Source organism: Carlito syrichta, unplaced genomic scaffold (assembly GCF_000164805.1).
Source record: "Carlito syrichta isolate Samal-C Ts95f unplaced genomic scaffold, Tarsius_syrichta-2.0.1 Scaffold138808, whole genome shotgun sequence".
NCBI lineage: Eukaryota > Metazoa > Chordata > Mammalia > Primates > Tarsiidae > Carlito > Carlito syrichta.
In genome coordinates this window covers 179,045-196,437 of record NW_007082904.1, presented here as the reverse complement: position 1 = coordinate 196,437, position 17,393 = coordinate 179,045, and the positions used below count along the sequence as shown (strand labels likewise).

The 17,393-nt window shown below is 48.0% G+C and overlaps 1 protein-coding gene across 1 annotated transcript in view; it reads right to left on the bottom strand.

The window, feature by feature from the left end:
- PITPNM3 (PITPNM family member 3) overlaps positions 1–14,946 on the bottom strand; it is a 75,802-nt gene extending 60,856 nt beyond the window's left edge. The window contains exons 1-3 of the mRNA XM_008049885.2: positions 14,916–14,946; positions 14,628–14,723; positions 4,112–4,219 (exon numbers count right to left, since the gene is read on the bottom strand). Of these exons, the coding sequence (XP_008048076.2) occupies positions 4,112–4,219; positions 14,628–14,723; positions 14,916–14,946 (235 nt within the window). The remainder of the gene's footprint in view (positions 1–4,111; positions 4,220–14,627; positions 14,724–14,915) is intronic.
- Between the last annotated feature and the right edge of the window lie 2,447 nt (positions 14,947–17,393).

Below are 17,393 nucleotides of genomic sequence, written 5' to 3'. Positions count from 1 at the left end.
GGACTTAATGCCACTGAACTGAACACTTTAAAAATTGTTACAATGGTAAATTTTGTGTTATGTATGTTATATCACAATAAAAAACATTAAATAAAAATAAGATAAAAGGCCAACATTGACTTGCACCTATGATCCCAGTACTTTGGGAGGCCAAGGCGGGAGGATTGCTTGAGCCCAGGAATTCGAGACTAGCCTAGGCTATATAGCAAGCAAGACTTCGTCTCTACAAAACAAATCAAAAAATTAGCTGAGCAAGGTAGTGTGCACCTGTAGACCCAGCTATTCAGGAGGCTGATGTGAAAGGATCTCCTGAGCCCAGGAGGTCAAGGCTCCAGTGAGCCATGATTATGTCACTGCACTCCAGCCTGGGCAACAGAATGAGATCCCAACTCAAAAAAAAAAAAGTAAGCAATTGTAAAATAACAATGATAATGAATAAGATACACTGAGCTAATGCTGAAGTATCCCTTTCCATTAAACTACATATATACTAGACAATATTTTACCAAAAAAGATAAATATATAACTGAGCTTAAAATAAAGAATGTATAACACAAAAGTGCCAGAAACAAAGAGGGATTGCTATCCAGAGACGGAAACAAAAGCTGAAATAAGGACACCTGTGAATCCCATGAACCAGATGGATAAAGACAGAGGTTCCAGGGCCAGAGTCTGAGAACCCCTTTGTGAACTCCACAGACCTGACTTCGGCCGTTGGATGGTGAGGTGTTCAAGAGGAGTCCCTTACGTAGGAGGGACCCTTGAAGATCTAGTCCATCCATACTAGAACTCAAAATAAAAACTTTCTTCAGGGAAGCAGCAAAGAAACCACTCATAGACCGTGAGAAAGAAAAAATTCACACATGAGTAATTAAAAACCTTAAGCCTGTGCCACTTATGGGTGTAGGGTCTAAATTTACACCACTCATGTAGAATGGAAACTCTAAGCTATAAATTTAGCCTATAAAATATTCAAGATTAGTGAAACACTCAGGCCCAGCAGAAAGGAACATAAGACCAGTCTCTATAAGGATATTTTCATAACTTAGGCCATGCAAGACTCCCACAGAAAAGAAAAGGGAGGTAGGTGTGCGTGACCAAGATGAGCTCACAGTAAAAAATGGAGAAACAACCCCAGGAAATACAGTTAGCATGTGTGTGCGTGCATGCACACACACATACACCAGAGTTAGCACCCTCAAAAACTGGAGATGTGAGAGCAGTCTGAAAGTGCCAATGCTACATATGGTTTAAATGGTTAAGGAGAGAGAAGATGAAACACAAAACATAATTCAGGTTTAAAAGGAAGAAGGTCGGCTCCACTTGGAATGTGAGGAGCATGAGGACATCAGGTAGAAGATGGTAGGAGACTACCAAAAATGAGTCTGGAGTCCAGGAGAAGGTGCCCGAAGGTAGACTTGGGAGTCATCATCGAGGGTCTCTGAAGCATCTTGAAGAAAGTATGACTGGCCCTGAGAATGGTCCCTGGAATGAGCCCTATGTGTAAGAGCAGAAAACTCGAAGGAGACCGGAGTATAGGCTCTACCTATCCCACCAATTTTGACAGCAGTCCTTTCCAGGAAAGGTTCTCAGATCTTCCTTTCCCCAGGAGATTCCCCAGAACCTTTGCCCAGTCTGTCTTACCTTGGCTCCGATCTGTCTCCTCCACTCTGTGGCAAGCTCCTGAAGGAGGACAATGCCATCCTAGTTGTCTCTGTTTTCCCCACATCTAGCACAGGGTCAGGTCCCCGTGGTGGCTCCATAAATGACTGTTGAAGCGAATGAAATTCATGCATGTGTTCTGTTGTGTTGTGGGAATTCACATTATGAATCCACAGGAGAATGGAACTCAGAAAGAACTGGTTTTTTCTTCGTCTCCCCCTCCTCTCTATCCCCTTCCAGTTCCTCATTCTGTGCTGGGAGAAAACATGCAGGTACTGTCCCTAATTCATGCATTAGCATGAATAGTGCATAAGCACCAGGAAGCATTAGTGAGGATTGTATTTGTGCAAGATAGTTCACACTTCTCCCCTCCTTCCATCATTATAAAAATTACCTGCTGTCCAAAGCACTTTGTAAGTATTGCCTTATTTAATCTTCACAGTGCTTTTACTAGTCACCACTGCAGATAAAGAAACAGAACTTCAGAGAAGTGACGTGACTCTCCCTGACCACAAAGTCATGGAATAGCAGGTCTGCAGCTCAAACCCAGACCTCTCTGACTCCAAAGCTACAGTTTCTGCCTCTCTCCTGGACCTCCCTGCCTGCTTCCTTCTCTTCTGCCCTCCTCTGTCCTCCCAGCTCACACTGCCTCTCCATCACCCCCTTCTAAGCTCACACTGAGTCTGAGTCATACGTTCTTTGGCAGACAAGTGGGGGTAGGGTGTGGGGTGGGGATGGCAGGGGCCAGTGGTGAGTACAAATCCAGGTTTGTCTTTTCATGGCTACAAGCATTGTAGTAGGGCAGGACCTAGAATCCATGATCCCTTCTGGGACACTTCTGGGGTCCTTAAGGTAAAGAAAATAGTAGGAAAAGGATCCATCTGCAAATACATGGCTACAAAGACTGGAAAATTGTCTCTGGACTGGCCTTGAGGACCAGACACAGAACCTGTACTTCCAGTGGATGGGATAGTGGCCCAGGGTGCCTTTCCTTTAAGACTGGGTATCCTGGGTCTGACTTTGCAAGGCTTATACTCCTGTCTCCTGGGCCCAAAACTGTGCCAAGCCTCAGTCCAATCTAGGGGGTGGAGCTCTGGATTGAGAGCCAGGAGACTAGGGATCTGGGCCTGATGGTGCCACCAACTTGGAGGACCATGGGCAAGACATGGCTCCTCTGAGCCTAGGTTCTTCATTTGTAAAATGGTATGATCATCCGAGGTCTGCCCATTTCTTAGGGTGTGTGCTTTCACATGGGGAGGGCTCTGAACCAAGGAGGCAGGGATAGAACATAAGAAAAGGAGCAGATGCTAGGGCAAGATGGTCACCACCAAGAGAGTTGCCACCAAGACGGCCGTTCTTTTGGCCTAGGCCAGGACCATTTCACTGAACACCTCCTTACCCACTCAGCAACTCTAACCCGGACATGACTGTGAAGGACAGGACCAAGACAGGAAAAAGAAGAAGACATGAGGAAGAAATAAAGTAGGAAGAGTGGTACATGGGGTTGGGGACGATGGTTGAAAGAAACTGACCTCCAGATAACAGGTAGAGAGGTTAGCACCCTGCATCCTGGATGGGTTCTAGCCCCGCTCAGTTTCTCACTCCAATGTGACATTAATTAAAAACAGCCTTCAGTTGGGCATCTCTGGGATTTTATAACCTTCTCGGCTACCTTTTCCACTTGACTTTCAAAGCCTGGCCCCATCACTTCATTGTCAGGAGCCCTTCTTTGATCCCCTCTCTTGCCTCCTTCTAGAAGTCTACCCCTCCCCTCTGGGTTGACAATCCTCAGATTAAGCTTGACTGATACTGTGTCACAAAGCAGGGGCCTTATTTGAATCACTTTTGGTCCCTCCTGCCAAGCACTTACACACAATAGGTGCTCAATAAACATTCTGTGATTTTTAAAAAATAGTCAAATGCTTGGAAGGTTGGATGCTGAAAAGGAACAGCCTGCTTTGCAGGTTGATCAAGCGCTTGGTCAAAACTATCCTCCATAGAAAGCCCTCCTAGATTAATCACCATCCATATACTCCAACAAAAAAGCCAAAGATCTCAGTCCTCACTGCCTTCCTCCTTCTCGACATCAGCTTCTGTTCCTGCTCAAAGGCTCCTCCAGTTGCCACTTTCCTTATCCAGCAGATTCCAACCCCACAGGCCTAGAAGTCCAAGGATCTTGGACCCAGCCTTCTGCCCTAAATCACCCATGCCACTGGGTGGTCATTCTGTTGACAAAGGAAGCTCTGTTAAAATACCCTGGAGTTGCTCTGCCACAGAAATCCCCACAGGAGTTCCTGCAGGTCACTGAATTCAGTGATACTCTGAGGGAGGTGCCAGGCATATGGACTCTTCATAAAGTCCATAAGACCCAGCCCCAATTGCCAGCCCTACCACCCACCCCACAACACATCTATGTGCACACCCTGCTCATGAGAGAAGAGAATCTCACCTTGATGCTCATCTAGTTTCCCCATGGTCTCGATCTGTTCCACCAGGTCATTTGAATTCCACTGGCTCATCCCGATAAGGATGGCATTCTTCCCTTCAGCCATCTCCTCTGTGGGAAGAAGCAGAGATGGGCATGAGCGGGCAGGACTATGGATATGTAGCCCCAATAGGAATGATGCCTGAGGGAGCACTCATTTCTTCCTTGAGTTGAAGTAGATTTCAACTACTGAAGGTGTCTGTAATTACAGACAAATATGAGACACTCAGGAACATGCCACCACAAGAAGGCACAGTTGTTGTATACTGCTGGGCCTCTACTTGTTACAGCAAAAGAAGGTAACAAGGGGGCGGATAACCCATAGAAGGCCCCATTCCTAGCACTGACAGCAGTGTCCCTTGAAAGGCCATGTGTGGGGGAAGGAAAAGCAAATGCTTGCTACTTTATAGCAGTGTTTCTGTGGTTAAGTTTTTTATTTTTCTGAGCCTCAGTTTTCCCATCAGTAAAATGAATCTGGCAATGTCCAATTTAGAGTTGTTGTGAGGATTAAATGAGATAATGGATGTAAAGGTCTTGGTGCATAGGAGGGGCTCATATGTGCTCATAGCAGATGAAAGCCATCATGATGACTTTTTCATATGAGAGGTAACTTGTCGTCAGGATTTGAGTGTATCAGGATTTGAATGCCGCAGAAGTGGCTGTGGAGCAACTGGAAAAGCAGAGCCTTCTGGTTCTAAGCAAGCTTGAGCTATATGGAACCCTTAGCCCATTTCGACTTTATGACCCTCTCAATGCCTCCATTCTCTCCCACTCCTTTCCTCAGCCCTATCTCTATCCTTGCTCTTTCTCTGTTTGAGCTTAGCAATTACACTGAGAAAAATCAGTGAGGCCATAGTCCCTAAGCATACTGAACAAAAGCCTCTTGGCCCTGCACATCCAATACACACATCTGGTACAGTCCTTCATCCTGCAAAGGGGTATTTCTTCAAGGACAAACCCATAGGAAGGAACACTTTCCACCCCGCCCCTGCCCCAAACAGATGTGTCTTCCTAATGAAAAGCTTTGCAACCTTCCTCATAGAACAGACATCAGAGGGTGCTGAGGATAACCCCCTCATGTTAAGAATGAAGGGCTGGAACTCATTTCACTGTCAAAGAACTTTATCTAGCTGATGAAACCAATATGGCAGGTCTGAAGCTTTGGGAGCTGTCCAGAGTTCTGACTGACTCTAGAGCTCAGTCATCCGGACCCCATTCCTGGCTAGAACTCCTCCTGCTTTATTTTATGTATTTATTTGATTTAATTAACAACACTTAACAAACTCTTACTACACATTGAGATTGTTATATGTGCTTTACAAATATTAACTCATATAATTCTCATAACAAGACAAAAAGGGTATAATTATTATTATTTCCATTTTATAGACAAGGAAACAGACACAGAGTAGCTGAGTAATTCAAGTCACTGGCTAGAGCCAGGATTCAAACCCAAATATACTATTTGCAGAGTCTTGAAATCCTGCCATGCCAACATCCTGCCCTGGACATGCTATATTGGCTGCCCACACTCCAGCCCGGCACCACACTCACCCAGACCATTTCCTGAGCCTGGCATGTTCCATCTGGGAGCTGGTTTACACCTATAAGTAGCACTGTGTACTGAAAACAGCCCTGACCAGGTTCCAGTACAGATTCTGTTACACGTGAGCATTGTGCTTTTGAACACATCCTTCAACCACTGTGCCTGCTTTCTAGTTTCTTAAATGGTAATAACAACTCTGGCTCTATAGCTCATTCTAACAAGCTGCCATGGGGACAAATAATAAATTTGACAAGACTACACAAGTCAGATGCTTTAAACTAATATAAGGTGGTATTATTCTTGGGGAAGCAGACTCGTTAGGTGATTATGAGCTCAATTCTGGTGTGAGATTGACTATTTTCAATCCTGGACCCACCATCTGCTAATGATATGACCTTGGACAAGTAACTTCAGTTTCATGAATGCATACTCTACAATGAAGTAAGTGCTATCTCTAGGGTGTATCGAAGGCTACCAGAACCCTGTGGGGTCTCCCAACACTCTGGAGGTCTGAGCATGCCTACTTAGTAGGTGTGATGTGACCTGGGCCTCTTTCCTTTCTTTTCCTAATTCTGGCTATGGCCCTGCTCCATCTTTGGCTCTTGGCCTTTTTTCTGTTTTCTATCAAATCTGTCTTTCTGGGACCAGATGCGGTGGCTCACGCATGTAATCCCAGCACTTTGGGAGGTCAAAGCCGGTGAATTGCATAAGCTAGGAGTTCAAGACCAGCCTGGGCAACATAGCAAAACCTCATCTTCACCAAAAATTAAAAAAAATTAAAAATTAGTCAGACGTGATGGCATGCACCCATAGTCCCAGCTACTTGGGATGCTGAGATGAAAGGATTGCCTGAACCAGGAAGGTTGAGACTGCATGAGACGTGATCATTATGATTATGCCATTGCACTCCAGCCTGGGTAACAGCGTGAGACTCAACTCAAAAAAAAAAATCTGTCTTTCTCTCACAGGCTCTTGTGATTGTTCTCCATGCTTTGCATCTGGCCTGTCCCACTCAGATCTGGTCTCACTGGATCCCTTTCTACAGGTCTCTGTCTCTCTGGGTCCTTGTTTCTTGCTCTCTCTGGGTTTCTCTTTCTTTCCCTGGGTCTCCCTCCACAGGATCTCTCCTGACCTCCATGTAAGTCTTCCCTGCTCCCTCTGGTGTTCTCCCTCCCCTCTGAGTCACGGTCTCTCTGTCTTCTCTTGGTGTGTGTGTGTGTGTGTGTGTCCCTCTCTGTCTCTCCCTCTCTGCTTTCTTGAACCTTCTTCAGCTTTCTTGGACTCCCTACCTCTCCACTCCATCCCTGTCTCTCTGCTGCTTGGCACATGCCCCATCCCCCCTACCCCGACATGCTTTCTCTCCCACACTCGGCTTTCATATCTTCAGTCTGGCAACAATGGACTTGTCCCCTGAGAGACAGCAAGAACACACACACACCAGAAGAAGCAGCAGCTGAAATAGCTCCTTTTGGAGCCATTCAAGCAAAGAGGGAGCTGCTGGGCTCAGTTCTGGGCTCCCCTCTATGTCCCTTCATTATAGGACATACCTCCAACAGGATCCACAAGGCACAATGGGCTCGTTTGGCTAAATGTCCTGGTTATCGATTTTGCTTTTCATCTTCTGGTGACTGTCCCCTGCATGCTAATTCTCCTCCCTGGTGACTTCTGATGCAGACATAGTTTTAGCATTCATGCCATCCCCACTGAGCCCCATTCCAGCTCAGATGGAGCACCAGGCTGAGCCTCACCCACTGTCACCACAATCCTGGCCTTGACCCCAGATTGACTCCAACCCTAGCTAAAGCCTGTATCTACCACTTGTAAGCACATCCTCCAATGCCATAGGGAAGCCCTTCTTCCTACCCCGGGCCTCTATCTGCTGGATCTACAGACAGAGTAGGGATTCTCCTTGTCCCATTCCAGGAAGTCTTTACCCCCAGCCATGGAGCCCAGGGCGTGATCACCTTCTCCAGATGGCCCATCAACACCACCCATCATCAGGCCCACCACATCAATCTTGCCAAGGACCTAGATACATATTGCTTGAGGGCTCTGGTATACAAGATGGCTAACCCTCACCTTGCATGCTTAACACAAGCCGCATCTTGCACCCGTGGACATCACTAGTACTCTCTCTTCATCGACAGGTGCAGTCCCCACTCAGCCCGTCCCCAGAAGCCTTTGGGGCTGGCTCCAAGGCATTCTCTTCTCCCTTTCCCCTCCCCTAATGGAAGAAAAACAGAGCGGGGCCTGGAGTCCATGACACACCAGTGGTTTGCTTCTGTGATGGCTCCTTTGCCCAGGAATAATCACCAAACTTCCCACAATGATATCCTTTCACTCCATCCATGAGACAGACAATTCTACTCCTGCCATTTTACAGACAAATCTGAGGCTCAGAGACTCAAGACTTGCCTGAGATCAGATGGCAGCCAGTCACAGGAACAACCTTGATGGAAATGGGTTTTCTGTTCCAGAGGGCCACACTACATTCTTCTACTCCTGCTTCTCTCCCCTTAAGGTTAGAAACTCCCCAGGAGGCTATGTGATCACAGCAAAAGCCCAGATGTGGAGAAGACCTAGCACGCGCCTCCCTCCGTTTTCTATAAGACCCGACCATGCCTGACAGCCTTTGTCTGTAAAATGGGATAATATAGTCCAGCACTGCCTTACTCTCCTGGTTGCTATGGGAAACCAGGAGATAGAACCATGAGCAGGTTCTGCAACAGAGCCCAGCAACTCGGCCCCAGCCTCCCACCTGGTAGCGGGTGGGGAGAACCAGCCAGGTCAGGTATTGAAAGTGCAAGAAATTGAGAACATAGAAGATGGGGGTTGGGGTTTGGGGCATGCTCCTGCTAAGGGACAGTCCCATGTTTTGCTATTGGTCAAGCTACCCAGGGCCAAATGTGCCCTGAAAATAAACCCTGGCTCTACCACTGCCACCACCATCACACCCAATCCTGGCCCTGCCAACATTTTCCTCCCTGTGGCTGTCAGGGCCTGGCCTGCTTATGCATATTCATGGAGGTGGAGGCTGCTATTCAGAAGCTGTGGGTGGGGAAAACCAAAAGGAAACAATTATTTCCCATCCAAGGGAGGGAATGGACCTGGACACTATAGCCAAGAGGGCCTTGTAAAGCCATTTGGGAGCCTCAGGGAACATTTAGAAAAGAGCCTTCAAGGTGAACTCCTCATTTTGCAGATATAGAACTGGCCACAGAGAACTTCAGGGGAAGGGCTGAACTAAGAATTCTCCTGCTTGTGTGTTCAAGCACTAACACTATCTCCCAGTCATTCAGCGCACATAAGCACCTGGTTTGTACCTGGATAGTTGGTGACTCTCATTGGAGTGTTCTTTGCATCTGAGTAGAAGGTTAAAGTTAAGGAAGCATCTGATATTTTCTAAATGAAGGCATACACTTTGCTCTAGTTGTGACCTAGGCTTGACATATTCAACCACACCCCAAATAAGCTTATCCGACCCCAATCTGACGCCACAGTAGCCACTCTGGCCCCAACCTTGCATGTTTTTAGGAATGAAGACTCCAAAATGCAAGATCATTTTCTCTCTAGAACTTAGCATTTCATGGCCAGGAACCCTAGGAACTCTGGGCTGTCCTAATGGGTCAGCCCACCCTCCTTGGCCCACTAAGCTCTTCTGACCCACCACTTCCGGCCTGACCATCTGTCACCCAGCCATTCCCATCCCCCACAAAGAGGAGCTCAGTCACCCCACATCCAGGCGTGGTTTCATTGTGAGGGTCCATTCTGCACTACAGATTCTGAGTTCTGAGTCTCTAGCCTCCTCTGGGACAGGGCCAGGGGTATCCAGGCCCAATCCCAGGGGCCTGACCAGGGAAGTACATTGGGAGGACACTGACAGCTTTCCACAACTCAGGCTACTGGGCGGAGTCTGCCTTCCCTCTCCTAGGACTGTGGACCCACAGCGCTGAGCTGGCGCCTTCCTGACTCACTCTGGCCACAGTGACCTACCTGCTGTTCCTACTCAAAGACATCAAGCTCACTTCTCCCATAAACACTTCACGCTGTCTGTTCCCATTGTCCTGAACACTCTTTCTCCAGACCCACACATGGCTCATTTCTCATTATTCAACTCTCAGCTCAGGACCACACCCTCAGGGACCCTCCTCCAGACACCCAGTCATGCTACCACATTCCCTTATGCTATATGGAGGGAGGGGGTCTCCATTTTTTAAACAGCATTATTGAGGTATAATTGACATTCCACCAACTACACTTTTTTTTGTTTGTTTTTTTTTAGTCGGGATCTTCTCACTCTGTCACCCAGGCTAGAGTGCAATGCATGATTACAATATCATGGCTCACGGCAGCCTCAAGCTCCTGGGCTCAGGGGTTTCCTTCCACCTTAGCCTCCTGAGTAGCTGGAACTAAAGGCCCCTGCCACCACACTCATCTAATTTTTTGAGGTTTTGTAGAGATGAGGTTTCGCTTTGTTGTCCAGGTTAGTCTCAAACTCCTGGGTTCAAGCAACCCACCCACCCTGGTCTCCCAACAACAGGTGTGAGCCACTGTGCCGGGCTAACTACACATATTTAAAATGCACAATTGGATATATTTTGACATATGCACATACCCGTAAAACCATCACCCCAATCAAGCTAGCGAATGTGTGCCCATCCCTCCCAGAAGCTCTCCCCTGCCCCCTGTCTACCCCTCCTTCCCGCCGCTCTCGTCCCCAGGCAACCACAGGTCTGCTCCTGGCACTACAGATTAGTTTGCATTTTCTAGAGTTGTATATAAATGGAATCATACAGGATGTACTCTGCTTCAGTCTGACTTTTTCACTTGGCATGATTATTTTGAGATCCATCCATATTGTTACATAGATCAGAAACTCGTTCCTACTTATTGTACCATGATTTCTTTATTCACTCACGCGATGTCCATTTGGGTTGTGTTCAGTCTGGGGCTGTAATAAATAAAGCTGCTAGGAACATTCATGGACAAGTCTTTAGGTGGACATATGCTTTCTTTTTCTTGGGGAAATGTCTAGGAACAGAAGGGTTGGGCCACATGGTAGTTAGGTATGATTAACTTCTTAAGCAGCTACAATCTCTTTTCCAAAATGGCTGTACCATTGTGCATTCCCATCAGCAGAGTCTGAAAGTTCCAATTCCTTCACATCCTGATCAGTCACTTTAATCAGATGTTCAAATAGGTGACTGTTTCGATCTGCATTTTCCTAATGACTAACGACACGGGGCATCTTTCATGTGCATATTTGCCATTCGTATCTCTTCTTGGTGAAATATCTGTTCCTTTATGTTATTTTCTTTATGGCAATTCTCAGTATATCTTATTTGCTTGTCTATTGTTTTCCCACTCACCAGCTACCACCACCATTAAGCTGTAAGCTCCGTGAGGGCTGGGTCAGCGTCCACTTGCTCCTGTATCCCCTATGCCTAGAATAATGCCCAGCACCTGATGGGCAGACGCTCAAGTAGTGAATGAATGAGGCTGAGTTCTAGCTCCTGCTCTGCCTCTTTGTGTGGCCCTGGACACGTTTTCTGGCTTCAGTTTCCCAACTTGTAAAATGGGCCAGAGGTGTTAGATTCAAAGACCTTGAGGGGCCTCCCAGCTCTAGTTTGGTCTGGGTTTGAGACCACATTCCCCTCTGGCCACCCTGGGTTTTCCCACACTTTGCACCTTCCAGCCTTAGTAGAGTGGGGCTCTACTCTACTAGATATTTTTTGACTATATTGACAGGAGGAGTGGCACTTATTTCGAATCTGAGAGCGTGGGTCCCATGGCCCTCCCTGAAGCATCTAATCAGAACCACCAGCCACCCCAGAGCCCCAGGCCTGCTGCCGTGGCCCAAGGAGCTGGCAGCCTGTCCAGGAGTTCCCTGCTCCTGACTGTTCCCTGCTCCATCCCATGCCTTACATACACAACCAGAGTCCCCCCAGAACTTAAGACTCTCCTCTTTTCCCAGACCATGAGCTCTGAGGGCCTCTCACCCAACAAGGTAAACCCTAGTGCTGGGCCAATGGGCTGGCACTGATGACTGTAATGGAAGGAGGAAATCCCAAGGTCAGGGAGGAGTCACAGGAATAGGACTGAGCTGCACACAACTCCTATGTTCCAGCGCTTCCACTCCCACCTTGATGTGTGATCTCGGGAGGTCCCTTCCATGCTCTGGCCTCAGTTTCTCCATCAGTGCATTGAGGAGGAAGAGGACATAATGTTCCAAAAGCCTGTTCAATGCTGATACCAGCAATGGGATGTCTTGCAGTGTAGATGTCCCTTGGTTGCTCATTCCTCTGGTCATTTTTGTATCTGTTGGGTCGGGCAGGGGTGGGGGATCATGACAGGACTTATAGGCAGAAGAGGGGGTACAGACCCACAAGCTCTCAGGAACAGAATAGTGCCCAGTCATCAATGAGGCCCAGGAGTTGGCTACTGGTGCCAAGCTGGTCTCTGCAGGGAGACACAGAGACGGTCACCTGTGGAAACTGCACATGTGAAAGAACTGCTGGACTGGACATCCATGGTGACCAAGGAGTTATCTGAGGGGTCCATGGGAAACCCAGGGAGCTTCAAAGGCTCTGGTGTGGGTTGTCTGAGTGGGCTGGGGTTAATGGTGTTGGCACCACTATGCCTAGATTTGGAACTATGGAAGCAACAGGATTTGGGACCCTGCTCAAGCAGAGGACAGAGACCACACTCAAGGTCAGGGTCAAGGTTCAGTCTGAACAGGAGAGCAGAGAGCAGGGACGCACCCTTTGAGAGAAGCTCAGAAACCCATGGCCTGGCCCTGGACACAGAACACCGGCTTGGTAGGGCAGGACCAGATTCCTGGGAGAGAGAAAAAGGATGGCTTTGCCTCTTTCTATCTTGTGCCCAGGACACACGCAAAAGGCCTTGGTCCAGAGAGGCTGCATAGAACAGACAGGAGGTCAGGGGCTGGCAAGTCAGAACTCAGCAGGGTCCCAGCAGCCTGTGGGGAAGATCCTGTGGCTCAGGGCTACAGGTTCTCTGGAAGAGGCAAGGTGGGAGAGAGACTACAGAGAGAGGAGGTCCTGTAGGAGTGTGGGGAGGTAAGAGATGGAGAAAGAGAGGGGAGAGTCTGAGATCCCAGGAGGGTGGTAGAAGCAAAGAAGGAGATGATGAGACAAAGAAGGGAGGAAGAAGGTGGGACCACCAATAAGGGAAGGGTGAGAACCAGGCCAATGTCACCGCAGAAACAGCTGTGAGGTGAGAAAAGGAAAGGACAGAGACAGTTGAGGGAGACAGAGGTTCCCAGGAGGGCAGCACCACAGCTGATCACAAGGAAGGCAGGTGAGGTAGGCCCCAAGAGATGGAGCTGACCCTCATGACACCCGCAGATGCCTCTGTCAACAGCTGGGAAGGCAAAGCCCCGATGAACTGCAAAAATGTTTTAAATAAAATCTTCTAAGCATCAAAATATTGAAGCCGTGTTGTCACACTGTGGGTTCGTTGCTATGGAGAAACTCAGCCCGGCAGTCACTCCAGTCAGACACCCATGGGAGACAGGCCCCAAATTGGCTGATTTAGCACCGGCATCAGGGCAAGGATTCTCCACCCAGAGCCAAGGATGGGGGAGGCTCAAGTCGGGACAGCTCCCAACCTCCCAGCTACACTTGCCTGAAAATCACCTGAACTGGGTATTTTTCATTTTTGGAGGCACAGAGCTGATAGGGAAACTGAGGCCCAGAGAGGGCGAAAGACCTGCCGAAGTCACAGAACAAGTCGGTGGCATGGCTGAGACCACATCTCAGTGTCCTGCTCTGGGTGAGATGTCTTCCCAGCAAACAGTCTGCTTCAAGACCCAATTTGTCAAGCATTTCAAAGCCAGACAGTCTCAGGAGTAAGTCAACACAACACCCTAAATATGGTGACTTCTCAGAGTGGGGCCCAGCGAGCCAAGAGGGTGCTAGGGGCCCTCCTGGGCTGGGGAAGCAGGCCCTCAGTGCTTGTTCCCGACTCCCATCCAGCCCAGCTGAGAAAAGCTGGTGAGGGTCTTGTCAGTTCCAGACTGACTCCACCTCCCAGTGCCCCCACGCCTGCCCCGTGTGCTCACACCTCTGAACCTTTGCTCAAGCTGATCTCTCTGCCTGGAATGCCCTCCCTATCAGAGGCCCCTTCCCTCAATCCCAGCATAAATGCTGCCCCTTGCTTTATCTTGTGGGCTGGTTACGCTGTGACCCAATAGCAATTTCTCATCTGAGCAACAGTCTTTCTAACACTGTGGTGCTCCCTGCATCGATGAGGCTGATGTCAAAGCGAGACAGGACCACAGGCATGGGCCTGTGGCCTCATCTCTCACGACACCACCCTCCTCCCTCCCCAACCCTGCTCAACACCTCCCTGTCACCGGGGTCTTCCATCATTTCCTGGAATGCTCCCCAGTCTTTCCTCCTTCAGAGCCATCATACCTGCTGCCTCCTGTGTCCGGAAGGCTCTTCCTTCCTCTCTTCACCCAGCCAACTCCTTCCCCTCAGCTCTGCAGAGAGGATTTCACCCCTGCCCACACTCGATTAGGAGACCCCCTCACTGTTCTCACCTGTAACAGCTGGCACTTTCTACTTGGTGGCATCATTTCCCATTTGTCATTGTATTTTCCTGTGTCACTGTTTGATATCTGCCTCTGTTTAGGCTATAAGCTTGATGAGGGTGGTGACTGTGCCGCCTGGTGGCTGCAGTCTCCCTGGCACCTGGCGCAGCTCCTAGCACACGTGAGGGGCCCCACAAGGATTTCAAAGAGAGAACAGGCGCATGCCAAGCCCCTGCCCTCGGATGGGTAAGCACGCAATGTAGAGCTGCAAATGCCATGTCGGAGTGGGGAGGGATGAGAACCCCTAGCAGGGATCCTCTTCTTGGGGCTTCTAGGAAGGTCACCCAGACAGTGATGTGAGGCTGGGGTTCACTCACCTCTAGCATCAAAGAATTCATCGTCCGAGCTCTCCACTGAGTCGCTGAGGACATTTTGAAGGTGCCAGGGGGCACCGCCGCCCGGGGGAGGGCCACCTGCCAAAGGGGACACATCTGTTAGTCAAGGCTGAGACGGTGTCCCAGTATGAGGGAGGTGACCACAGGCCCACTTGGAGTAATGGTCATTCAGCATCCTGCATGTCTGGGCTCTCCCCTTCAAAGACTCAGACTTCCCAGCCCTGCCGCACCTGAGCTTTCATTCACACCCCAAAACCTGAAAAAGCTCACCAGAGCAGGACTGAGTGTGCCTCTGCTGCATGGCATGTATTAAAACTGAGGTTGGGCTGTGTGTGGTGGCTTACACCTGTAATCCCAGCACTTTGAGAGGCCAAGACAGGAGGATTGCTTGAGCCCAGGAGTTTGAAACTAGCCTGGGCAATATAGCAAGACCCCCATCTCTATAAAAATAAAATAAAATATAAATTAACCGAGGTTGGCAGCAGTTAAGAGATTTTGCCAAGGTGGCTTTGTCAAGAGACTCTGCCAAGCAGTGTATCAGTTAGCATGGGGGTAAGGTTTGCTGTGTTCACAAATGATCTCAGCTGTTTAAAACAGCAATTGTTAATTTCTCACTCACACACAGGTTGGAAGCGGGCTCTACTCATAGCAGTCACTTGAAGGCACCACCACTTTGTGATGTCACAAGCTCAAAATGAGACTTCAAGTTCTGCCCAAACAGTGAAGAAAAGCACAGAAAGTCATATCCAGTCTTAAATACTTCTGCCCAGAAATGACACACTCTGCTCACATGTCGTTGGCCCTGGTCACCAGGCACACATATCCTGTCTCCACGGAGACCTGGATTCTTGTATCAGCAATAACCCTGCCTCAGTTTCCCCACCTGTACAATGAGAAATCTGGCAGAGACTGTCCCTTAAAACTCCTCAACTCTGATATTTGAGGAACGTCAATAGCAAGTGAGAGGTGAACATCCTCTGTAGCCATGACCTTGGAGAATCTGCTGCGGTTCCAGCTCACCATGTACCACCACCTAGCAGGATGCTGGCCCTGTCCCCTGCCCTGAGCCCAGATCCTAGAGCATACACTCTTCCTGAAGGGAGAGGCCAGCCCAGGCCACCCAGGAACACAGCTCTCCTGCTTGTCACTCCTGCCTCACCCACCACAAATTCCCAAACACATGGCTAATGTTCCATGGCTTGGAGTCAATTGAGAAGCACATTCTGTGACACAGAAAGGACAGAGGCCACAGGGAGTACCAAGCTGCAAGTCACTTCTAGGAGCAAAGCTGGGTCTGCCCCACACTCCCCAGGGGCACCCGCTAGGCTTCTGATCCCCACCCCCATCAAAGTGGGCAGTATGACAGGTTGGCTTAGCAGTTTCCCATCCCCAGACCCTGGATTGGCTGCAAAGGGGCCTGAGAATCCAGACACACCATAACTCTGTATGGATATGGTACTATTTTCCAAATATATGTGGAGGAAGTTCTAGCTAGTGCAATAAGACAAGAAAAAGAAACAAAAGGTATGCAGATTGGAAAGGAAGAACTAAAACTGTCTTTAATCTCAGATACCATGATTGTCTATGTAGAAAACAAAAACTCTACGAAATCTATTTTTTAAAACAACTGGAAATTATTCTGTGATTAATGGGCCATTTAAAAAGTGAGTTTTCAGCCGGGCTCAGTGGCCCAGCCTGTAATCCCAGCACTTTGGGAGGCCAAGGTGAGTGGATTGCCTGAGCCCACGGGTTCGAGACCTGCCTGGGCAACTTGGCGAGACCTCATCTCTACAATAAATAAAAAATTTACTGGTGTGGTAGTGCACGCCCATAGTTCCAGCTACTTGGAAGGTTGAGATGGAAGGATCACCGGAGTCCAGCAGGTCGAGGCTGCAGTGGCTGGGAGCGGTCACTGCATTCCAGTCTGGGTGACAGAGTGAGACTCCAACTCAAAAAATAAATAAATAAAATAAATTAATTAAAAAAATAAAAAGTGAGTTTTCTAATTGTTGTGATTTTCTTACTGGCTTCATGTGGTAAGTTTTGGTTAAAACTCACCTCACCCATTATATACATTGTACTTTTTTTTGGGAAAACTACATGGTTTTTTTTTTTGGTGTAACAATGTTTATTCTATTGCCTTTGCTAACAAAGAGTTGCTAAAAGTTTGCAAGTAAAAAGCTGGCACTGATAACTATGTATAGCAAGATTATAGGATACAAGAACAATATGCAAAAGTCAACTGCATTCTTATTTACTAGCTGGAATTAGAAAATTTTTTTAAATACCATTTATAATAGCACAAAAAAGTCAAGTATAAATCAAATGCATGTAGAGATTTCTGTAATTCCAAACTGCTATCACACAATTCCCAAGTTACCTAACTTTATGTTTTCTCAATCAACAGATACTAAAGGTATAAAAACTAACATACTGTGTTAGTATGTACTATAATAATATATCACTGTACAAATATCCTTGCTATTCAAATCTATTCTATTCCTAAGAAACAAGAATGTGGAGTCAGGAAAGTCATATGATCCTCATCAGTTCGGTTTCTGAGTTTTGGATAGTAGCAGCAAGAGTTTAGGTAGGGGTGGAGTCACCTGAGGATTCAGCCAAATCTGATTGGTTCTTGAGTTTGAGCAGAAAGGATTCAGCAAGGGGCTCCCAGGTGCAATGGCCCTCATCTACATACAGTATACAAGCCATCCAAGAGCAGAGGTGGGACGCTCCCTCTGATGACAT